General features: G+C 44.2%; 1 protein-coding gene across 1 annotated transcript in view; it reads right to left on the bottom strand.

Moving 5' to 3' along the window:
- Positions 1-25,318, bottom strand: part of LOC135387793 (uncharacterized) — an 87,704-nt gene that overhangs the window by 52,848 nt on the left and 9,538 nt on the right. Inside the window, exon 2 of the mRNA XM_064616923.1 lies at positions 6,879-6,913. Within this exon, the coding sequence (XP_064472993.1) occupies positions 6,879-6,913 (35 nt within the window). The remainder of the gene's footprint in view (positions 1-6,878; positions 6,914-25,318) is intronic.

Raw genomic sequence — 25,318 nt, 5'->3', positions numbered from 1 at the left:
AGGAAACTCGGAGGTCGGTTATGTGAAAGTCTGTCAATGAGCATTCTTTCGTGGAAGCTCTCGAGAACCCCGCCACTTGAAACACCACAAGGGTTGGAGCAAACAACCTCGAGACAAGGGTTAAATATGTACTCCACCCATGCTTTGGAAGCGTCTCCTAAACAGAACAATTGACGACCTTCAAGATTTCGAGATACAACGAACGATTATTGACGTAATTTGACCCTGTTAGGTGCAGACCTTGAGGTTCCAATGAGGCACAGCGGACTCCACTTATCGTAGTCATGACTCTAGTGATGACTAGTGTGATTATAGGGTCGTTGTTCGGCTGGGCCAGAGGGCGCTCCTGTTTACGGCAGTCAACGCCACTTGTGGCGATACTGCTAAGTTTTCAAAGTAGCGTGTTCTCTCATCACGCACATGGTATGTGCTGTGTCAGAATAACCAAGCTGTGTTGCGTTTTTTATAAGGCAGGCATCCCCATATCATCGTCATCATGTATTTCTCTCTCTCTCTCTTTATAAGGCAAAAGAGACCGAGGACTGTTTCCCCCATGAAGTCGGAAGAGGGGAAACCATCAACAGTGGCGCGTTTTTGGCGCATGGCCGAATATTATCCGACAGGCTCGAAATACGAGTAAAATGCCGGTGCTCCTCAGGTGCCATAGATCTAGTAGCTCTGAGCGAAACCTGACTGAAGAATAAAGCCTGAATGCATACAGTTGGATATCTCTGGTTTCAAATGTTTTACTCACGTTTACGAAGAGGGTGTGAGTACATGTCACTCTTATTTAGTGACTCTAGGTGTGAGAGCCGGTGGAGTAATGATTTAGAAAATGAATGGAGCGAGCACTATGGATTCTTGTCTGTAGTCAGCTCTTTATATGAGCGTTACATTCCCTCTTTTCCGTCTTTTGCTCACTCCAAACCACGTGTCACTTATCCGTGACTGTTTCGGAAGAGAGAAATATGAGAGTCAGATCAGAAAAGTCATCGGAACAATAATTTAAATGTCTTTGCTGCTGAGATTATGGACTTTGAGACACTTGACTGAGAATGAGAACTAACTTAATGAGAGACACGTCTCAAGTGCAATACAACTTTCGTAATCCAATGACCAATTGCGACTACGGTGCATGACTCCCGGTGGATCCTGCATAGGTATGATCGTTTTGGGATTCACATACACTGGTGATATCTCATGCTTCTGCTATGATTGCCAAGCACTCGCTGTCTAGGAATTTGCTCCACCTATACCTGCAGAATATATAAAACTAAGAATTAAAAAAATAAACGCGTAATCCACATTGCTCATGATTTTCGCATGGTACTACGCAGCCCCAGACATACGTCTACGTCTACGACAGAATGGTGTGGACGCAGGGGAGCTGGTGGACGAAATTCATTATAAAAAAAGCCTGAGCGTGGGGCACGAAGCAGGTACAAAGAACGAACAGCTCAAGTTTATAAGCCTGCAGAATCACACAGCTATCAGCTTGAGTTTGAATGAAAAAAAAAAAGACGAAAAAAAACAGATGGGATACAGATACGCTCCGGCGTTCTTTGTGCAGTTCGTGCATTTTATAACAGTAACGTGGTCCAGGCTTTTATTTTTCCAGTTCTCCGGGCTGTACATTCTCAGATATAGCGCAGAAGCGGGTGGAAGGTCGTGCACAGCGCATGTAAACACATTCGTCGCCCGACCAGTTTACTTTTAAACTTTTCCTCCCAGTACTACCAGAGGAGAAACGCGGCGCTAGTGTCGCGCAGCCAAACTCCAGGCGAACGTCCCTATAGACGGGTTCAGATTTGTCTCAGTTCCAGAGGTGCTTTTTCCAATGATTCAAAAAATAAAATAAAGTACGTACATATATCGTATTTAATTATTTATTATTTTGCTATAATTGTGTCTACATTCTTGTGTCCTGCTTGCCACAGCCCAGCAACGATTTCCCATATCATCGAGGAACTCGACCGGTACACGTGTGAACATGATAGGAACTTCCTTCTTTCATCATTAACACTTGTGAACGGCGTGTGCTTCGACGCCAACTTGAGCTCCTTGACCACAGAACATTCCGCTTGTCCACGGAGCTCCCCTGCGCATCAGTGTCGGGCTCTTCGCTCCCTTTTTGTGCAAGCTATACTTGGCCTCCTCGAAGATTTCTAAACCCAACTCTGACCTGTCTTCGCTTCACACTCACCATTAATTCATCCTGTTTGAAGTGGGGTCCTGTGGTTGCAACAACTACTACATGAATGACGATGGGATGAGGTCGTCACATGTCATCATCACTTCTTCATCATTTATTGTTTGTGTTATTGCACCATGGAAAGAGTGAGCAAGCTCATATATGAAAGAGGACAGATAATTATTCAATATACTTGATCCAAATACAGTAACAAAGTTTTACGTCACAGTGAGGCCCTTCGTGACCTAGACGTAATCAATCCTTAGCAAGGTAGAGGTAGGACTAGATAAAGATAAATCGAGGGTCAGTAAAGCTTACACACCAAAAAGGACATCCTACACACAATTAATCCACATCAATGTACAGCACGCGCAGCCTCGACACTGTGCCTAATTAGGGCTTTACAGTAAAGCCTCGAAATGCGTGACTGTTCGCTGCGGTTGTTCCCATAGACTCTCAAGTCGATACAAGGATCCCGACAAGGTGTCGCAGTCAACTGTCTCCTGAGGAAGCCTATTTCAGTGCTTGATTGCCAACGGGAAGAATGAATGTTGGAGTCAATTTGGATATGGGGGGTGATATACTTGTCCTCCATCGTATTCGTATGAATGTTGCACGCACACCCTCACTCCTATATAAAATGCGCTATAAGAACTCCCCCAATTGCACAATGTGTTGCGTGGAAGCCGACATTGAACCCTATCTATTATACTACAACCGGTATCTCTCTCAACGACTACAACGCCATTTGCGACAACTTGGTTACCCCAACATCTCTTTGCCCCTACCCAATTGAGCTTTCTGCATGCCTCTAAGACCCCCTTTGTGTGTGTGGTTTTTGTTGCTTTTCTCTTTTATTGAAGGAATAGATTACCTTTCCTACGGCCCTTACTATTTTCCTATACTTTATTTTTGCTACGGCCTACCTTTACTACGTTTCGGCCTACGCCCGACTAACCTTTCCTCCCTTTCTTTTTTCAATAAACATACTCCCCCGTGTTAGTCTATCCTTTATTTCCTAATTATAACTTTGCTTTTTATTTTGTCGCGGAATGGCAAGCCGACATACCGTTTGGCTGAACTTTCCTCCTTTTTTTTCCTTTTTGTTTGTTCTAATAAATATACCCCTCCTCCCCTTTGTGGCGACCTCATCGATTTGGGTGTTTCAGTTCAAATCATGTGTGATGGTTACACCGAGGTATCTATGACGCGAGACACGAGTTAGATCTGTGCCCGTTGAACTATAGGAAACCAACGTATATGTCAGTACACTGACAGAAAAGAAAAACGAAATGAATCGTCAGATAACTACAAGGAGTTTTCACTCGCGAAAATTGGCGAAGCAACGACGTCACCCATACTTGGCGCACCTGAGATATGCCTTATTTCCTTGGTTTGCCGCACAAGAGGCTTCAAACAACTTTTACTTTGTTACAGTGCCAGAAATGACCCAATTCCGTACTTGAGGAAATCCCAGCCACTTTGGCGCAACTGCTTTTCATTCACCCAATCCATAAACGCAGTAATGAAATGGTAGTATGACTAGAAAATAAGTTCTGTTGGGCCTCTGCAACTTTCGCGTGCAACGACTCCGCGAAAAGGATTTTCGTTGGCAAGAAACTCAGTTTTGCTCCGCCGAAGGTTCTCTATGTTGATTGCCAGATGGGTGGACGCGATAATCTACCCACTCTTGTTCACAGGGTGATTTGTGGATCCATGTTGTGCTTACAAAGTGTTTCCGGCCTTGTTTTACATGGTAGGAAAGACTGTAAACTAATATAGAACGGACTGTAGCGCAACTATATAAAAGCCCGCAATTAGTCAAAGTATATAATAACCGTCGTAATGGCATTGAGGTAAGTAATTATACCGACGTGCATAACGTGCTTTGTAGAACTATACAGCAAAGAAGACAAATGTGTTGAGTAGACATCATTCTTTATCAATCAAGGTTGCAAGGCAGATTTATGGAAACATGTACGGAAATACTTAAGATGATACGAATTCCTTCAGTGGACATGATTATCGTATGCAGATAGTTAGCCCGTTCATTTTGCTATAGTTAGCCACCGAACGGAGATTGTTCTTCTTTTCGCCCAGACGAAGACGAAATATCGCCGTCCCAAAATATCTTCTCTTACAGGTGCCGTAAAGTAGCGGCTTAATATTTTTAATTTGCTGCCTCGTCAATCAACAGTGATCTATGTTCCCCACCACGGAGTCTCTCCGAGCGATAAGATAAATTACCCTTATAATTCGCCGCATAATTTCCGCTCGCGTGCCCTGAAAGGCAAGATTCCGAATCCCGTTCTTGGCAGTGCATTAAACAATGGCACGTAAAAATCATTCGACTTTGCAGGTCCACATATTGTACCCCGGAGACTTTCTATTTAATTTTGGCTTGCGTCATCCCAGTATTTCTTTAACAGAAGGGGGGCACATTTTATTACAGCGACGTCAAAGGCAGACACGTTTGTTGACATTGTGCATACGTGCGTGCAGCCGTCCATCTCCGGAACTTGGCCGTCCACGTTCACCCTGGCGATCGAGAATTTGCCGCTAGTTTTCAAAAGTTGGGCCAAGTGTTCGGCAGTCGACGAGTGAAACGTGACTCCAACGAAACGGGACATTTAGTGTTCTTTGAGAAGAAGAAGAAGAAAAAAAAGCGTTTTTAGTCCCCTCGTGTACAATAGATGGAGGCCATGCAGACAGAAGAACAATGGAGAGAAACTCGTGCCGTGTCGGAAACCTTCGTAAGATATCTGGAGCGAAGGCTTGAACGAATTCTTGCGAAACATTCGCGTAAGTGAAAGACCAAATTGAAATCCCTCGTAAAATTCACGCAGGTATAGCAGCTAAGTAACAAAATGAGAACACTGTGTCACCGGGAACCACAGTGGTCCATAAACTATATGTCATATAGGCTATTTGTAATTATCTAGGCGTTAGATAACGGTTGCGCATACACTATGGTGTAGTAAATATGCGCAATTAAATTGGTTAAGCATGGTTAGGTTAGGTGAGGTTAAATCACTGTATTTAGCGTCAGTGGCACGTGTGTACGTAAACGTGTCAAATAAAGTTCAATAGGGTTTTCGTTTCCTTTCAACGAACGATTAGTTTATATTACAAGGTAGTCTTCGATAAGCATCGTAACGAAGAGATGACGAAAGATATGAACCCATTTTTGAAGATGTTTATCGTCGCCGATAACATGTCGCGCAGTAGAAATTTCTCGGTAGCGCAACAGAAAAAAAAAAGTTGGCAATCAGTGCACGCGAAGGTCGTCGGTCAATGTGTTAATGTGTGGTCAAAGGTCAATTTCTTTTTTAAAGTGACGACAAGGTGTACCAATTTAGGTGAATTGATTGGTGTTCGGAGGAAACCTTCCTCGTGGGCAGAACGTCCCGAGAACGTCCATTGAATGATCGGTAGGACTGAAAAGCATACTTTCAGTTGTGCCTACACGGGCTCGACAGTTCTGCCAATAGATATTCAATATTATAATATATATTCGAGATATTCACTTATTCCGATAACAACGATTAAATTACGTTAAATCGAGCTATTCATCAGTAAATATTTTTGAAGAGACGGGAATGTGGAGAAACAGATTACCTTCATCTGTTTTGGCTGTGTGCTACGCCACTTCTATGTATTGCCTCAGATATTCCAGGGTCATTCTGCGTGCAAAAGCGCTTTAGATATACGCGGGGCAACGTGATGTTGGGGAATGCTCCGTCGAAGCCAAGAAAGAGGAACAGTGTTTCATTGAATTTCCTTCGAGCACAGCATCGATCGTGTGAGCGATATTGTCGGCCGAGATGTCCGCGGCATGTTCCAAGAAGATATCGCGCGAAAAAGAGACGTTTCTATTTTCGCTTTCTTTTCAGTAAAATTCATTAATAGTAAGTTGATAGTATATTGAAAGTAACGAGTTACTTTTCTGAGTACTGAGTACTCTGTTCAAATACTTTTCAATGCTGAGTAGGTACTCGGTTAATTTTTTTGTCTGATATTCAGTAACTTAACTTGTTTTGAGTATCTTGTACAACCATGAAGGAGCTTTATGGTCCATCCATATATAGGGTCTGTTTCGTGTGTTTTGAAATTCCATTACCTTAATGCTACGATCGAGTGGAGTATATCTCCCATTCCCAGCCGAGCTCGAGTGCAGATCCAGAAGAGCCTTTGGATTACTATGCGGCGTCGTTGTGCATTTCTCCACACTGCTATGCTTATATACGAAATGCGTGTTGGAGCATTTTGTTCTTTGTTTTGTGTGTGTGTGTGTGTGACCGCGTCGTGTCTTGTTGTTAGTGCATATTGTATTATTGTATTTGTATGTATATTGAGTCTATTTGTAGTGCATTGCATTGTATTTGTGTACCAACATTAGGGTCGTCACGACCGTTCTTGGGCACCAATAAAACATTATTATTATTATCATCATCATCATTATTATTATATCTTGTTTTGTGCTTAAATCTTGTGGAAACACCGTTGCGCGTCTCCATTCTACAAACGTCTCTATTATCTCGGAATTTTTCGACCAACCTTTCAAAAAAGTTGCGTTTTCTTGGAACCTCCGCGAACTCGGCTGGTTTGCGACGTCACGAGCGAGAAATATACCTCGGGGAACATAACGTCACGAATGAACGACACCGGAAAGAGTGAAAAGACTTACCGTGTAAGCGGGTCCGCGGCCCAATTCCTGTGCACCTGAAATAATTAAAGCCCAACATTATAAATGGCAGTTTATGCTTCGCCCTAACCGAGCTTTCTAAATTGATTTCACTCAAGTGGGTGTAGTGTTATTGGTCGTTGAGTAATTATATACCAGTTCACTCAATTGTAGAGCTACATAGAGAAATGGGCCTTGCCTCGCCTATGTCACGCGTGGCGGTTTCTCACTATCTCTCGCATTATCTCACATTTGCCATCTACCAAGTGTTGAAACGTCCAGAGGTACAATCTAAATTTGTAATATACTTGATGAGTACTTTAAAGTACTTTACGTTGAGTACATTTGTAGTATCGTACTTTGTACTGTACTTAAAGCACAACAGGCGCTAGGTACTTTACTTGAGTACAATCTTGAGGTACTTTGCCCATCACTGTTAGAAAATTTTGCATCGCAAGATTTGCAAATGACTGTAACTAAGGTACGGCAATATTTTCCAGGCGTCAGTTCTCTAACGTCATTTTGTCGAGGTTTCAAATGGCCTACCGTTTCTGCGAAGCAGGAATTGCACATAATTTGTCATCTCATACGCAGCTAGGATGAGTAACTCCCATGAACATACACAAGAAATCCTCTGCTTCCTTTTCTTTTTCGCTTTCCCCCTTCCCCCTTTTCTCCTTTCTTTTCGGAATAGCAAGCCGGCTCTTTGCCTGGCTAACCTTTCCTTTCTTTTTTTCTTAATAAACATACCCCCCCCCCCCCCCCCTGCTTGTAACACGGTACGGCTGTTCTTTGACAGTACAAGTGCTAAAGCAAAGCTTTAGTTACATTTTTTAAATATAACTGTAAAGTAAATAAGTTATTTTAATGTGGTAACTGTATCTGTAGCATCTTAAAAAGAGCAACTGTAACTCAGTTATCATTTCTGCAGGGTATCTTACCTACATGGCTGTTTTCGCGTCCCACATGCTTCACAAACGGGAGCGCTCGAAAACACGTCATCATTCATAATTTAATTGTTCTTCTTCTTTCTTGTATGCACCCTTCGGCACATCCCGAGGCTTCAAAAGACACCTTCTCATTATTTCGTCCCATCACTGGCGGCCGAAATTAACGCTTCAGAGAATGAACGTCTTTCGCAAATAAACTCATAATTCTAGCAGGATGTAGATAAATGTGAAATCCTCGTGCGGCCCATGAATGGCCGCTCTTCGCATGAAGCTGTTGAGTCTCGGTATTGAAACTCTTTTCTATTGTTTCATCGGGGAGTTAAGTTAAAATGCACAGTATGAATCGTTTTAAAAGTGGCTTTTGAAATGTCACGATCAACATACAGTGGTCAACGCTTAACACGCACATGAATGGGATGATAATGTGGTGATTCACCGCCGTTACGGCAGTACACTGCCGCATTGCTCTTCTGAAAGGGATGATAATGGAAAAGTGTCCCATTATAGCTCGTCCATTAGTCCAGTGCAGGAGAGGAACTCAGCAACAACTCGTAGGCCTTGCATCTGATGTGAGGGATCCGACCATGGCCCGAGGATTTTGGCTAAACTGAACTGGCGTTTATCGACGCGTTGCAGAGCAATTTCCAAGAGTGTGTGATCGTACACCACACGTTGAACAGAAGCGCCGTCAACGAGGAGATGTTTGAAAGCGGGTGAAGCCACATTGAGTCTCATGCGGTGGAAGACTGCAGCAAAGGACGCTTAAACCAAGTATACCTATGTTTAGTACATAGATGGGTAGAAATCCAGCGAACCGGTAGAGATGTAGGAAGGGAGTTGCCTCAGGACAGAAGCCGCCGATATTTCGAACAGAGACTGTTCTTGGCCCAGAAGAAGAACAGTCTCTGTTCGAAATATCGGCGGCTTCTGTCCTGAGGCAACTCCCTTCCTATGTTTAGTACATGAAATTCGTAGCTAATCCATATACATCCATTCATCCATTTAGAGGATCTTTGTGGGAGTAGCAGAATTCGTCAGGCGACGAATTCAATATCCTCCCCCTTTTTTTATATCGTAGAACGTGAAAAAGCAATGGGCAAGTTTTCTGCGATAACGACTCGCAAGTAAAGAGAAAACGGTTGAGAGCATTAAACAGTTTAATTTCCGAAAAACGGGACTTTCGTGCAGTATGCTGCACTTCTTCAGGTTTGAGGACCTGCTACAAATAGTGAAGAATATATGAAACCGCAAAAGAGTAGAGGGCGAGGGTTGAGAAGAATACAAATAAATGTACTACAAAGGAGGTGGCTAGACAAGTTCGGACAGACATACAGATGACGTAGCACAACATATGAATGGACGCAGCGGCCAGTCCATTCATATGTTGTGCTACGTCATCTGTACGTCTGCCCGATCTTGTCTAGCCACCTCCTTTGTAGTACATTTATTTGTATTCTTCTCAACCCTCGCCCTCTACTCTTTTGCGGTTTCATATATTCTTCACTATTTGTAGCAGGTCCTCAAACCTGCACGAAAGTCCCTGTTTAATGCTCTCAACCGTTTTCCCTTTTTTTATATATTCAAACTCAAACTCAACTCCACGCACCGGCACGTAACCCGCGCGTTGTACATTGTCAAAAGCAAGGGGGAATATTCGAGTTTTTCCAATGCCGGCATAACTGTGTACTATTCCTCTCCTATTCCCCATTTCCCCCAATAGCAATGGTGTAGCATTATGCTCAATGAGCGGAAGTCATCCCCATATCATCGTCATCATGTATCTCACTCTCTCCTCTCCTATTCTGAATCTAATATGGACTGATATAGATCGAACAGAATTATATATCCTAATCGACGTTTCATCAAAACCATTATATTCGAATACTTTTGCAGAGGCACACGTAATGCCGGCACAAGAGACGGCATAAAATAAAGTGAACGTTGCCTGATCACATCAATTCAGTTGGCATTTATTTTAAATTTCGGTGCTTGATAGTCAAGAGGGACTGCGAGGCATAGCCAGATGTGGAGTCCCAATCTCATTATCTTGCTTCTTCAGTTAATACTGTGGGTTTCACTGAACAGAACAATAAATATATCCCCTCCCCCCCCCCCCCCCCCCAAGGCCTAACTATGCTTTATTTTGGCAGTGTGGAATTTAAAAGCGCTAATTCTTTAATGGCTTATTTCTGCGGAAAGATTTTTGACGAGTGAAATATTATGTGCTGATTTAGGTGTTTACTTCGTCATAAACACCCAACAGCTTCGCATGCTTTTAGCGGAGAAAGTGCCCTAGAGCACAGCGAGATATCTTTTGCGGAATATCTTTTGCAAGTTTTGGAGGACAACAGATAACTCCTTTGCATCTTGCAGTGAGATTTTATTTCTCCGCCTAAAGAACAGCGTATATAAGTCACGACCAGAAGAAAATGTTTCACCTTGGCTGGGCTAATGGGTTTCTCGCACTTATGTTTATGCGCCAGAAACAAACTATACCATACTTACAAATCAATGGGCGTCGACTGAGACGAGAAACAAGGGCAATGATTCTTGAAGGGGGCCAATTTCAGGTCTCGTTGACACTGTGGGACGTTATCGCTATTATGCATCGCCGGCGTTAAGCTGCATTTATTAGAGAGTGCTAGTAGACCAGTGATAAACGTCACCCTGAGGTTATCGTATGTGTTGGGACAGCGTGCAGTTGATTGGGTGCGCCAGACAGGGTACTGGTCCAAGTGTCAGGGGTACCCGTAGCAGTAATAATAATAATTGGGTGTTTACGTCGCGAGACAACTGAGATGATGAGCGACGCCGCAGCGGTCGGTCGGTGGATTGCTTTTGCCACCTGACGTGGTTCTTTAACGTGCGATGAAAGTTCATCACGGCACCCCGTATTTAACGTCCCTCGCGGAAGACAGCGTGTCTAAGCAACTTGTACCCCGCCACCAAGTTGCTGGCGTCCTCGGCCGGGTTAGGGGTACTCGTGCTGTATTAAAATGTGAAAACAGCACTGTCAAGTTTTGAACAGTTAAAATCGTAACGTTTCGAAACCAATATGGGTTTTATCATTTTGTTAAAATATTTACACAGCACTGGAAACTACACAAAACAGTCACGGGTTCCATCAGCAACACGTACTTTGGAAGGTGCGTTATCAACGGCGATTGCTGATTCGATTGCTCGACTGCAGCATATTGATGGTGCTTGATAAGGCATTCGTTCCTTTTTGGTTCCGCTGCCTGCGATGTTTAATGAACCTGAAGGGATTGGAAATTAAGAGGTTTCAAAAAAAAAGTTTCCACGGTTGAAAGGAAATTACTTCGGCTAGAGGTCCATTCATTATGTAGTCCCCAGTTTTTCTTCTGTTCGTCATCATGTCCCCCAGGCAATGCATCAGAGGATAGTACAATGGGAAAAACTATTCGAGCACTCGTTGCCTTGGAAACACGAAGAGCCAATGACACACGAGAGAGAGGTCGTCAAATTGGAACTGGGAGGAAAAACGAACTTGCTTGACACTTTGGAGCAATCTCCAATTTTCCTCCAATAAGCCAGGAGGAGAAACACGGTTTCCTACCGAAAATAATAACGTTTCCCTTTCTGGTACATAAAAAACTCGACTTTTAGTTTCCGTTTACGCGCTACTTTCGGTACCGGCTTCTGTTTCCGTTTCCGAAGCACTATTTCGCTTCTTATTTCATTTCCGAGCTCTTGACAGGCTTTGGCGAGTGCTCAGCAGTTGCATATTTATACCGGAATATGTTTATTATGAAAAAAGAAAGGATGGCATTGCTTAGCAGTCCACTTAGTTGCGCGCGAGACTTGCAAAGCTCAATAACTTTTAAAATATCAATGTGTGTGCGCGTCCATCATTTTGTTTCCAACTCTTCGAGCGAAATATGAGAAAATGACACCATGTGACAACTTCTTCTTCCAGCGCTAGCTCCATGTTCCACAAGATAAATTAACCCAAGGCTCAAATAAGATTCCTCACAGTCGCTTTCTTGTCCTGTTTCTTTTCTAGATTGCTCGTCTATTGGGCGAGATGCTGGCCCCCATGTGCTTTGGCGGAGATAAGATAAGACGTCGTCGACCAACCACCAAAAGTGTGACACCCTCTGTATTCGGTGAAACACCAGTTCGTAAATTCAGTTGTCATTACCAACCCCAGATCTCGTTTCCGTTACAGTGTCTGGTACTCGAAGCCAAAATATTTTCATTTCTGTTTCGTTTCCCGTCGAATTAGTGTAGTTATTGTCTCCGGTAAAAAAAAAAAAAAACATGCTCCCAAGTGTAGTACAGCTTGGAGACAAAAGTTTACGGAACACGGCAATGGCGTATTCCTTCATCGGAGCTATCAGAAAGAGGTCGAATAGGAAACGGGTGACTATCTTTCTCAGTATATGTGTGCGCTCCTGTTTTCCGCTAAGCTGTCATTTGGATGGAGATATGTGACACCAAGGTGTTCCGTAAACGTTTGTCCCAAGCTGTACCAATCAAGTAAGTAACCCTTCCAAAACACATCAACCAACGACATCGAAAAGTTTCCAAATGAAGAGACATTTAAGAATCCTCCCGGAGAAGAACAAGCGTGAAGCTTTCCAGGGGAAATGTTTCTCTGCATAGCTCTAAAAATCCTCTATTGCCCAACCACGGCCCCTCGATCGCTGTCTGCTGAGAGAGGAGCTATCGAGGGCTCCTAGGCCCTAGGCTCACCTAAGCTCCTGGAGTCCGGCGCCCCCTGTGGGGAAGGCGCCCGGGGCGGCTGCTCCCTGCCCCCTCCCCCATCAGAACGCCTGTGCCACGCAAACAGAAACGCTTGGCCTTTCTAATAGTAAGGTTAAACCCCCTAATTTAATAATATTTACCTTACACACTTCCTGTGCCCTTTCGTTCACGCCGCCTTCCCTCATGTTCCAGCAAGTACATAATACAACTACTAAAGGAAAGTCCGAGGGGTAAGCCAGGTCATGTTTGCTCCGTGCAAGCTTTTGAGAAGAAGAAAAGTCTCTATTCGAAATATCGGCGGCTCTCGCACTTCTTCTCGACCTATTTATATATATATATATATTCAAACTCAATCTCAATATGACCTGTTCTTCTTACCTTAAAGAGTGATCTTAAGGCAACATTTCTTCCAAGTACTGTCAAAGAAAACGTTCACGAAACGTTGAATGCGATGCTTTTATCGAGTCAAAAATGTATATTTTGGAAAGATTTCCCCGAGTTTGTATCGAAATCGTTGAGGACCTTCTCAGCAGGCTCAAAAGGAACAATGGAAACGTTTTTCTTTGAATTACCGCACTTCCTTCTTTTCAAAAACCACCGAAGTAATAGCTTTTGCTGCAAATTGAGACCGTGATCCATCCTTCCATCTCCACGTAGCTTTTCCACTTAACGGAACCGTGTCGGCACCTTTTTTTAACCGAACCAAATCTCCTCTGGATAAGACTAGAAATGGACAGGAAAGCCATATCTACCCTATCAATCTGATTGCGAAGCACGCACACTTCAGAAAGACGTGCCACAACCGGAATTGAAGTCTTCTTGAACAGGACACAATGTCGTCCTTGCTTCCTTATTTGATCGTAAAGTTCCGAATTCCGAAATGCAGGAACTGTCGCATGCGCGCTATCGAAGGGAAGATCTCCTGGAATACAGCGGAAGAAAAGTGAAGTGCTACCTAGAAATTGAGCGAATTTGGGTCGATTCAGGAAGCTGTCGTCGCGGTCCTACGGGGTCAGAGGCGACAGGCCGTACGACAATTAAGAATGTGCCCCCAACGATAAAACACATTTGTCTCAAACCTTGCTCTAATATGGAAGTCGCAAAGAATAAGCGAAACACATCCCTTACGTGTTTTGCTCTTGCATGGCGGAGAACGATTGACACAAAAACGAGAGACAAGTAAGCAGTGGAACATTCCCACGAAGACCCAAAGACACATCTTTTTTTTTTTTTTCTTTCAGGCAACGGTGTTACCGATAAGACGCCCTGACTGACGCACGAACGCATGCGCCACCGACGACCCAATCATCCTGACAATAAAACGTCCGTGGAAGACAGTTCCCAGTCATCACTCACGCTTATAATGATGGATCGTGGAGGGAAGATTCTTTTCTTTAGGTCACTCGACAAAGAGAAGCTGTTTCGTCGTCGCCTTCTATTCATAGCTGTAAAACCCATTGAGGTGATGGTGAAAAAAACGGACGCGTCATGCAAGAGCGAACTGCGTAAAGCAGTCGAATGACGACGTTTTTCTACATGAGCGACTTCATTTAAACACCCGATGACTGATGTTGGCTAGAGTACGCGAGAACGACGTGTAGGTAAACAACGGTCACCTCGAAGAACGGGTTCTGTGTGCTCGGTCGTCGGCTGTTCAGCTCATGCTCGATGAGGAAGTTGCCAGGATGATGACCCGAGTGAAAATTCATGGTCATCAGTGAAGTAGCGAGAGGACAGGAATAACTCATTCAGGTCCGTCTGCACCGCCCAGTCCTTCGTACCGTCCGGAAAGTGACCAAGTATCAATGTTTCCGCAATTACCTCCAATTTCGGTCAGACATCTTCGGGGTCCACGACGCCAAATTTGTGTCCTTCTTGGTAGAAGAGAAATTCTGCACTCCTGCAGCGACATACGATGGTGCTCGAAGAAACCGAATGTCTATATCGGACTTTGTAATCTCCGCCATCTCAAACCCATTGGGAACACTGACATATACGAAGACCGTTCATTGGGGAAGGAAGTGATTACGGCAAGGTGCAGTTAAACGAAGCTATCATCCGAAAACTTACCTATAAAATGTTTCAAAAACGTTTATGAGAACGTTTCGTGTTGTCGTCTCGTACAGACAGAAAAATATTCAGCCGCGATGCCGTTCTTACTTTGGACACGACTATATCAGACGGATGGATAAAGGGATAAGGAACTAATAGTGATCAGACGGCCAAAGGGACATCCAGAAACGTGTGTATCAGATTGATACAGTATAATATTTCGCGTCACTTCACAGTCTACTTATGGTCAAGTTTCTCTTCTGAAAACAGCTTACATAAATATGAAGGGAATTGCCTTAGGACGAGAGCCGCCGATATTTCCAACAGAGACTGTTCTTCATAAATGAGTTTTAAAGATTGTCACACCCTCTGTAGCTAAGGGACCCCCAGCGATGATAACATCATGATGACGTAAGCAAGGCACACCAATGGGACCGAGCTCGTCTGCTTCGCGTTCGGACCGCAATGCACTAAGTGAAAAGTCCTCGGCAGATATGTAGACTTTCACTAATCAGTGTGAGCTCTGAAGCGACTATAGATGTCGCGTGGAACACGTCCTGCGCTAACGCAGAATTGACGTTCGACAACATATGGTTCTCACGAGTTGCAGACGCCCGGTCGCGTTCCCTGATTGGACTCCGATTTCCAGAGAGGGAATTCCGGCATGCTATCAACAAATCTCATCAAATTGCGCGGAAACTACTTCCCTAATATATGTGTCCGATTTTGGGCTGGTTTACAGTCCGACGCAAAGTTTCGTCCGCGCCATCAGACAAAGTTCGTGACGCCGCCGTCGTCACTTGATCATGTACCAGACTTGTATAACTTGGTAACTTGAGTAGAGTATCTAAGGTACGTACCTTAAATAGTTTCGCGAGTATCCTGCAAATACTGTCAAAGGTCAGTATTTAGTAATCTAACTTAAATGCTTTGTTCAATAACTTCTACTCATTTTCCAAGTTAGTTTGAAGATACTACTCTGTGCGGAGGTTTGTCTCGGCAATGCGCTTTGTGCTTTAGCGTCTGAAATATTCGGAACATCCACGTCCCTCTTGGGTAGATCAATGGGTCCTGCACTCAACGCAGGGAAACATCCATTCATCTATGTTGTTGTTGGGTAGATCCCACACAGTCCTTCATGATGCCGTATACCCTTTTTGGAGTATTTACTACTCTATCTTAAATACTTTACAAGAGTGGGTATTTAGTACTCAACTCAGCTACTTTTTTACCCGCTACTCAGTAACTTGGATTAAATACTTTTTGAGTGTAACTCGTCATAGACCGACGGCATAGAGCGAAGGGGATTTTATTTGTCGACGCTTTCAACCTGTCCCGAACACCTGTCCTTCTTGCGTTCGTCGATTGACGAGACGAAACGTTGTTACTTCAGCAGCGACGAAAGACGCTGTTCGTATTTACGGCGCAACCGGAGGTGGGGTTATAGATTGCGCGGCTCTGAAATCGACGCTTTTTCTGCACGTCCTCCCAAATGTTGTCTTTTGAGCAGTGTTGTACATATCGGCTTTACAAGGAACGCTGTTACAGTACTCGGTACTCTTTCGGCATCGGAGTGCGTATCGCGATACTTTTTTTAATCAGTATCGTAAAAGTATTTCCGTTACAAATTTGTGGTAACGCGATCTCTGTATCCTTACCGATACCGATATTTTCTCGTGTCCCGCCCTTTCTTCACCGCCCATATACTGTCACGCTCACGCTCACATATACTGTGGGATTGTTAACTTGGGATAGGATTCCTTGGTCATTGGACTGCACGGTATGTGCGGGCCTGACACTAACATAACTGTCACTGCAAGGATGGCAGAAGACGACTTCTAGAACCAGCTATTGATAAAAGTCGAGCATAACGTGTCGGAGCTACATATGAAATATGCTGTCATTTTACTACTTCAGAAAAAAGTATCGCGCAAAGTATCGCGTTACTTCTTTAGTAACGGTAGCGGTACTCCGTTACTTCAAAAAGAAGTATCGATATCGGTATTTCGATACTTTTTACTCAAGTAACGAGTATCGGTATCGCGATACCATATTTCGATAACGGGTAGAACACTGCTTTTTAGTCTTTGTTATTAATGGGACGTGCTTCGTGCAGGCTCTGATGGTCGATTACTGCTCGAAACGAAAACCTCAAATGCCTTGGTGAGAGTTTATTGTGGAGGCTACCGTCGGCCGTCGTCAGGACGCCACGCTTCACTGTATACCGCAAAACTACATAAACGGAACGACGTTGCGTTTTTCGGAAGAGCTTATAATCTTCCGAAAATTCCATCGTTTACATTTTCGTTTCTTTTTATCGAGGTAACATTTATTAACGACGTAATAAATAACGAGGAAATTCTGAGAAAAGGCGGCAGCTGCGAGAAGACATACTTACAAAAATATTCCCCGTTATGCGGCAGAACACGGCATCGTGAATCCTCGACACACCTCTCGCTTGCGACTCATCTTATTGTGTTCGTTGTAACAACCTTTGAAGAAGACAATTTGTCCGTTATCCCCGCTTAACGAACGCGTGACTCCCTCATCGCAATTACAGCCAAGGCCCAAGGTGTATTACACGACGCCGAGTGAAGGTCCACAAACTCTTTCGGAATGAAAGCCTTATCATACCAGAAACAATCAGCGTGTCACCCCGTGAAATCGTCCGACGTGATAAGGAAGATAAACGTGGACTATTGTTTTCAATCTGAACACGTATATAGTATACCCAAGAAAAATACTTCCTCGCTGTCAGATTGTGTAGTAATTATAGGGTTCTTACGTAGATGGTATTTGCGGAAACCCTATTCCTTCTTGTTCGAGGCGTACCCGGGGGCTATATTAATGAGTATAGGAAATCTCTTCAGAAACATGTAGATTGAAAGCCGAATTGAACCCATTCGAGAAGAGAGTTTCCTCTTTCTTCTCAGTCTCTATATGAGCACCGTAAGCTTAGAATTGAATAACCGACGTGTACGTCATAAATAATGCAGTCCATACATATTTCATCCGTAGTGCATGAAGATGTCCGCACACGAAATTTCATGAAGTGAGAGGTTCCATAAACCCCATGGAAACATTCGCTGTGAGGAGAGCATCGATATATACTATATGGAGTCCATGTGTGTTTTGACGGCTTATTGTGATGTGGCAACATTCTTTTTGGTTACATTCAGCTACGAGTGATACGAAAGAAAGTTAATTTCCATATCGAAAATTAGTCTCCACCGTTGAATAAACTAAACGACCTTCCTTCCATATAATATATACATATTTCTCGTTATCGTTAACCATTTCTCGACAACAGCAGCGACGTCGTCCTTCAGCCTGTTGATGAATACTCGAAGCCACGTTACGGCAACTTGGAAATGTTCCATAAAACCACTGGACTCCAAGGTTAGTTTATCTGGAGCATTGGCCACAGGGTTGTCTTTGTCATTCGAGGCGTCGTGTGACAGAAGAAGAGTGGTGCCACGAAAAGCTCTTCCTTGCCTCACACATTCCACGCTAATCGGTTCAATAATCTCTCCATCTTGTGTTTTCCCTCTCATCATCATCATCATCATCTTCCACAATAATGCTTCCCTACGCATATGTGCGATTATATTCGGAGACGTTCTCTGTGACCTGGGATGAACTAAGACTTTATGCGCATCTACCAAAGTATACACAAAAGCCTAACAGCTGTTTGTGGGCACTCCGTGGGGAAATAAATAAATAATACGCGTAAATATACGAAAAGAAATGTGATGCAGGCTCCGGAAGCACAGCGTGGCACCGTATAGAGTACGTGCAAATGTATTCTTTATTGGAACAACTTCCAATAAAGAATACATTTGCACGTACTCTATCTCACCTATAATGGGTTATTGGAGTTGTCGGGTGTTCAAAAGTGAAAGATTGTCCCTTGTATCGGGGGCAAAATGGGGCTCAACGTAACGTTCTGGTTAATTGAATTCAATTGTTGCCTTCGAGAACGCGCGGCGCTCAGCGGGACCGCGTGAATGATTGATTGATTTTAGATGGAGAGAGCACAGAAGGAAGGAGTGGGGGAGGTTAGTATGCGTCCTGGGCCAACTTCAGGGGGGAACTGTTCCGACATTCGTCTGGAAAGTCTTGGGAACAGGATTCGAACCCGTGTCTCAGTCTTCAGCACGACCTTGGCTACCACCAAAAAGGGGAAGACGTCTTCCAAAATGCGTCTTTCCTCAAGTTCCATTTTGAGAACTGACTGCGTATCAAGAAGCTGCTTAGAAGAGACACGTCGAGCTGGAGTTCCTTTTTGAATAATGTGGCAAAAGAAAGGCAATTGAAAGCTGCCAAAATATGTAATTTCATTGTACATTTATATTCCTCGCGCTTGGTGATGTGTGGATAATTGTTAAGACCTTGGGGCCTTTTTAGAAACACACATTTTGCATCAGCTCCCGCTATGGCTTTTCTACACGACGACGATTGCTTCACATCGATTAACAACTAACGGCTTGAAGCGGCAAATGTGGTAAACTTGGAAAGGCCTCAGGTCGAAGCGCTTCTTGTATACACGCAGGACGTAACCTATAGCGCAGAGCGGCGGCGACAGTACAAGATGTTCGGCGTGCCACAAAAGGCTCAATCTAAACGGGGTCCTCTCTTCCTGCACAGTTCATAGCTCCATACGTGAGTGTTTCTCTGCTGCTCGTCACATCAGGTGCTATAAAAAAAAGGGAACGGAAGTTTCGCGTAAACATCCGTCGGCACTTCGTAAGATGGAACCTTAATTGTGTTTGATCGAGCATAAAGGAGTCAGTCAAATAGTACACTCGATCAAACCGGCACAACAACCGGCAGATGTTCAACACGCACTGTCAATGTACTGCTCGATGTGCAAATAAGAACAACCTCGTACATCGAACGAGGAAGTGGATAGAGGAAGCATCAACTGCACCGCAAGATCCATCGGGAACAACCTCATTAATAATATGATTTCAATCGCACAATGCGTGCCGTCGTAATAAGCTCAATATATATTGTCTTTCCTCCGAGGTGCATTCGTCACAGTGTTCACCGAGCACCTAAGTAATCCGTCCTTACATTACATTAACACGAAGAAAGCGTTTTCAATTAACTCTACGATCGCTCGGACCTCGAGTTACGTGTGCTTCAACAGATAAATATGACATATTACCTATTAGAAATAACGGAAACTAATATTTTAATAATTCGGGGCTTTACGTCGTGAGACAAATGCGATCGTGGTCGGGTCTCTTTGACGTGCGCCGAAGCAAGTCGTACCCTTTGACCAAGTTGTCCTCGGCCGGGTTTGAACCCGCGATCTTGGTAGCTCTGACGGGAACTCTATCCGAAGAAACCCTCAAATCAGAGGAGGTAATAAGGGATCCAGGTTTTGAGCGAGTGTGTTTTTCAATAGTTGGAGCGACGATCCTTTGACGCTAATTAGATTAGGCGAATTATTCATGAGACCTACATGCGATCCGTCACGTTGAGCGCGCGATGCCCTGCGGCGCGGTCAGAGCGTTTCCGGCAAGCTCTTCAACGTTGTTCTTGTTCATCGGAGCGCCTCTTTCCTTACACGGCAGAACGTGAAATATGGTATATTTCAACGCGTCTAACACATTTTGTCGCACTTTCTGTCGCGTTTCGGACAAAATATTTATTCGGGGTTTTACTAGAATCTGCTTTTAATCTTAATGCTGAGTTACGTGGTTACGTGTAAACGTAAGAGTCGTTTTATTTATTCATCGAGCCAATAAATGAGGTTCTGTTTGTTCAATGAGTGACACAAAAACTGACCGACAAGGTGGCTGAAATTTGCCGTTACTGATGTCATCTCGATAGTTCTTCCTGTCATCATCATTAACATGCCGTGTCGCCTCAATTACAGACAGCCCATATTATTTTCGTATACATAAATTACCAAAAGCGTGTGAATATTTAACGACGCCACATTATCAGCATTATGCTGTTAGTCACGTTCTTTTTTTTTTGTAATCTTTGTCTTTAATCTATCTCATCCTTCTTTCATCGTTTGTCAGTGTACCCTTTATTTCCTAATTCTTTTCTTTTTTATTTGTTTTATTCTCTCATTTATTTGTCATTTATGTTTTATTTTATTCTTCGTCCATTTATCTTTCTTTTTCTGTTGCGGAATAGGAAGCCGACGTCCCATGTGGCTGACCTTTCTCCCCTCCCCGTTTTTTTTTCCTTTGGTCTAATAAATATCCCCCCTCCCCCTCAAACCGAAGCGAGCTACCTCTCAATCGGTGCTAGCCAACTGAGATTACGATCCGGACAATGTGGTGAAATGTAAACATTGTATAAGCACCGCGTGGTTTTCGGCTCGCGTTAAAGGGAACACGCACACATTTACAGTTACGGCGCGTATTACTATAGCCGTTCATTTTCCAGTCGTCCACGAGAAGCAACTGAAGACGATCATGCACAGACATCACTCGAAGAAGGACGATTCTAATTCCACATGCTCCGTTTGACGGCACGAATTGAGAGTGGGAGAAGAAATAAATATAGCATAATTACTTTCGCATATCTCCACGTATCTCAACAGGACGAGATTATGTAGCAACTGTACATTTACGTGCTTATCTGTTGAGTGACGTACAACAACCGGTCTCTTTGGAATAACAATGTTTGCGGTGCATCGCGGAAACGGGATTCTATTACGGTATCAAAATTATCTGAGCAGGAAGGGCAGGACTACTTGGTAAAATTTCGTGACTTTCATTTCGTGAGCCCTTCAGGACGTCACGATAACGACAAGACGTGGATTATCAGATGGATGGAAACATCCGGGCACATTTGATCGGCCTCTGTAAGCCTGGCTGGATCTGCTTGCTTGTGCGTAGGTGGCAAGTTTTCCAGATAGGATTCGGCGCCATCACCAAATAAAAGAAGACTGGTTGGATGAACGAACCACGTGATTTTGTCACGTATTGTTGCGGTCCATGGAGCATGCATCATGTTTGTGTATACATACAGGGTGTTTGCTCTAACGTGTCCAGAAAATATATTTAATGCGAGTGATAAAAGAAAAGCAAGTGGTGCTTTTCTGCTACTTGAGTAAGAAACAGGTACCGCTTCACTATAGTAGCACCTGTTTCTTAGCCAAGTAGCTGAAAAGTAGCGATTGTTTCTCTTTCATCGCTCGTTTTAAATAAAACTTCCAGACACGTTAGAGCAAACACCCTGTATATAGGGAGCTTCTTTTTATTTTTCTAAAGAACCGGATGTCATTCGAAGGGTAAAGAGGGGTACACTAAAATAAAATGCCGTCTGCTTTGTTGTCTCACTGGTTCAGCTGGGGTCCCCACCCATAATGGTACAGAGTCAGCTTCACTTAGATACCGAGCCATTCGAAAAATACAGCTTCCTTTTCAATAAATAGAGAGACATTTCTGACGGGCAATTCATCTCCTCGTCATATCTGGTATATCTTGAGTCGAATGAGCTGAAGAAATAAGGTGTAAGTAAAGTAAAGTCTCGCGAAACACTGCAGTTTGGTTGCACTGAGTAGCTGCGGATGGAATTGCGTCTGTCGAGAAGACAGTAGGGAGAAAGGTGTCTCTTTGAGATGCGATCGATTGATATTCCTGAAATATTTCGCAACAGAAAAAAAAAAAAAAGTGCCCAAGCATCGCATTCACTTTTCGCTCAGGCATCGGAAGAATTTCTTCGACTCGTTGGCATCTGAATGTTTTTCTTCCCCTTCTCATTTCGTCTTTTTTTCTTTTCCTTCAAGTCGTTGCGAAAAACAGAATTTATATCTCGTAATAGCTTGCCAATGTTGAGGAACAACAATGTCGCGTACGACTTTTATCGCAGGCGGGAAAGATTTGCTGTTTGAGAAAAGAACGGCCGTGGGAAGAAAATCGAGGCGGCACGCGAAGCAAGCAAGCGCAACACGTATTGTCGTCGACGGTACCAATCGTTCTGAAACGGCACGAGTCAGTCACGTTCCTCATTGTCCCTTTGTAAAGTGGCTCGTTATCGGCTGCTAGTTTCAAATCAGTCGTCCAACTGCAGTTCCTACTTTTCGTGGAACCTTTTGACCCTCGCAGTTATTATTATTACCAGCGTAAAAATCTAAAACCAAATGTTCAGGTATCGCAGTATTACTATGGTACCGGAAATTTGGCGATTGGAAATGCTCGCAAAAATTGGTCAGGATGTTTCGCGAGCCGCTGTGAAAGCAATAGTTGTCGAGCCACGACTTCAGAGGGCATTCGATTTTTCCGTGTTCAGCATTAGTTGTGTAATGTTGACTATAAGTGAGACAACCCTTTCCACATCCTTCTGGAACACTAGGACGGGTGTAGAGAGGACACTCGTTGTCCATTACGTGGATGACTTGATCGATTACTTTCAAAGACCAGAGTGAGCTCAATATAAGTTAAGCCTGCCACGGCGCATATTTCTTAGGTAAGGGTAAGTGAATTTGACAAATGATAACGTTACAAACTTCATGTTGCTCCCACTTGATCTCTGTTTACAAGGATTGATGTCATGACGCCGACACCCTTCAAGAGCAACGTGCCGCCAGTCTCAGACCGGTCCCCCTCTTTCATTTGCATGTTTGGCCCAGACAAAATCTTTCACACTCCGTAAACAACCTCCCCACTTCATCATCAGAATATATATGTTGTTGTTTCAGACTCACTCCGGAAGATGGTGTTTTTTAGCCCCTCTACTTTACAATTGAGAAAGAATATCCAGAGAACGGTATTGCTGTAATTGACGTTATTTTACGATATCCTCGCATCTCAGCTTATTCAGACACGATTCCTTTCGTTATTGACCAACACCTTCCTTCGTTTTTTTTCATTCCTATGTTTTCTAGTGTTCTAGTGTTTTCTAGTTGAAGCCCTTGCTATCGGCGATTAGCTATACGGAGGTTCCTCGATGCATTCTTTCTCACTACCACCGCCACTTCTCCACTACCTACGTGATACCGGTCTCTTCAGCAGCCTGTGACATCGTGTGTGGGACGGCGGAAGACCCCTCATCGCCTTACTCTTAACTACCGCAGGACCACGCTCTAGCGAATCATTTATTAAGGATAAGCAAGCCGTCCTTTCTGGCTGACCTTTCCTGTGAAAATAAATCCCCCCCCTCTTTCTCACAGTACAATTCCCGTTCGCGGCGCAGAAAACGGAAGGACAAATCTGGGCTTTACTGGGCTTTAGAGGGATTCATTTTGTGAGTAACTTGCGAGAGTCTCTCCCGGTCAAGACCGATTTCTCATTTTGGAAGCGGTCGTGTCCTACATGAAATAAATAAAATTAATGTCGACTTCTAATTGGTAACTAGGCTTGTGAGTCTCGCTTAGCCCCAGATACTTGAAAAGAATGTCGAATACAGTCGAAACTCGTTAATATGACCACAGCCCCGCTCTCGGATTTTGGTCATAGTGCGAAAGGTCATAATGGCATTTTGACGAACATCATGTTGATTTTGGTGTTAATTGGCGGAAAAAATAATACGGAGACCTCGTCGACATTCCCCAGCGGGAGCGTTTTATATGACGTATAAAAATCATCAATAACTATTCCCAAGGACCGGTGATGGGACGCCCTCTTTATCGGCTGGTCATTAAGTTTCAGTTGGAACGTTATCATTTTTTTACAAGTAAAGGGAAGGAAAACAGTCTTCTCGGAGAACACATGCATGCCCCCAGGGCAGGCGTCTACGGGGGGGGGGGCAACCTCCCCCCCCCCCGCCCTGAGCCCGCCTACAATGGAGCCAAACAGGCAACTTTCGGGGAGCGAGACTATATGTGTGGGGGCGGGGGCGCAAATTACCCTCTTGTCCCCCGGGAGGCGAGAAGTAGACGCCGGTACTGCATGCCCCATTCGGTTAAAAAGGCGACTGTACAATTGAATGCATTCTTAATGCGCTGCTGCAATGATAGTAATTGTACTCCAGAAGGCCATAGACATATGTCGCCGGCGTACACGATAATGTGCACATCTTTGGTCAGACAATAACCACGTTAAAAATGAGCGGGCTCAGGACGCCGCCCTGTGGCACTCCGCTTGAAAGATGATGATGATCACTATCTCCATCGTCAGTGTGCATATACACTGTCCTGCAGGTCAGGTAGTCTGCTGTCCAACGAAGGGATCGACCGCGGATCCTTCGGCTGTACAGAGCATAGAGGGCGGGCGTGGCTGTAGCTGACCGTGTCGTTAAGCTCGTTTGATATCTAAAAAGGCAGCCGCAGTGATACGATGACGAGCACATTCATGTTCCACAAAAGTCGACTCCGATGTTCAACTTGTCGTTATTCCGTAATGCGTGTTAAGTGGTTAAGGGTATTATGGGCTCGCCGTTACGTCACGACTGACGGGGAATGTGCGTCCCGGGCCGACTTCTAAGGGAACTGTGCCGACATACATCTGAAAGCGTCTGAGGAAGACACAGGAAAAACCCCAGACAGCACAGCCGGCACTGGGAGTCGAACCCGGGTACCTCCCAGGCCCGTGGTGGTGGTGGTGGTGGTGGTGATGGTGAAAGGGGACGGTGAAACGTCGGGGCTGCCCGTGATTCGCCACAAGCTCTTGGGCGGGCCTACCACAGCGTTTTCAGAGCGCGCCAACTTTAAATATAACGATAACGATCGCTATGTGAAACTTGAAGATCGGGTCCCTGATCCAATACTCCGTCCATAGTACATCGGCCCTTACGGAAACGAGA

The sequence above is a fragment of the Ornithodoros turicata genome, chromosome 3 (assembly GCF_037126465.1).
Source record: "Ornithodoros turicata isolate Travis chromosome 3, ASM3712646v1, whole genome shotgun sequence".
Classification (NCBI taxonomy): Eukaryota; Metazoa; Arthropoda; class Arachnida; order Ixodida; family Argasidae; genus Ornithodoros; species Ornithodoros turicata.
The sequence above is the reverse complement of the archived record's forward strand: the minus strand, read 5'-3'. Positions and strand labels throughout refer to the sequence as shown.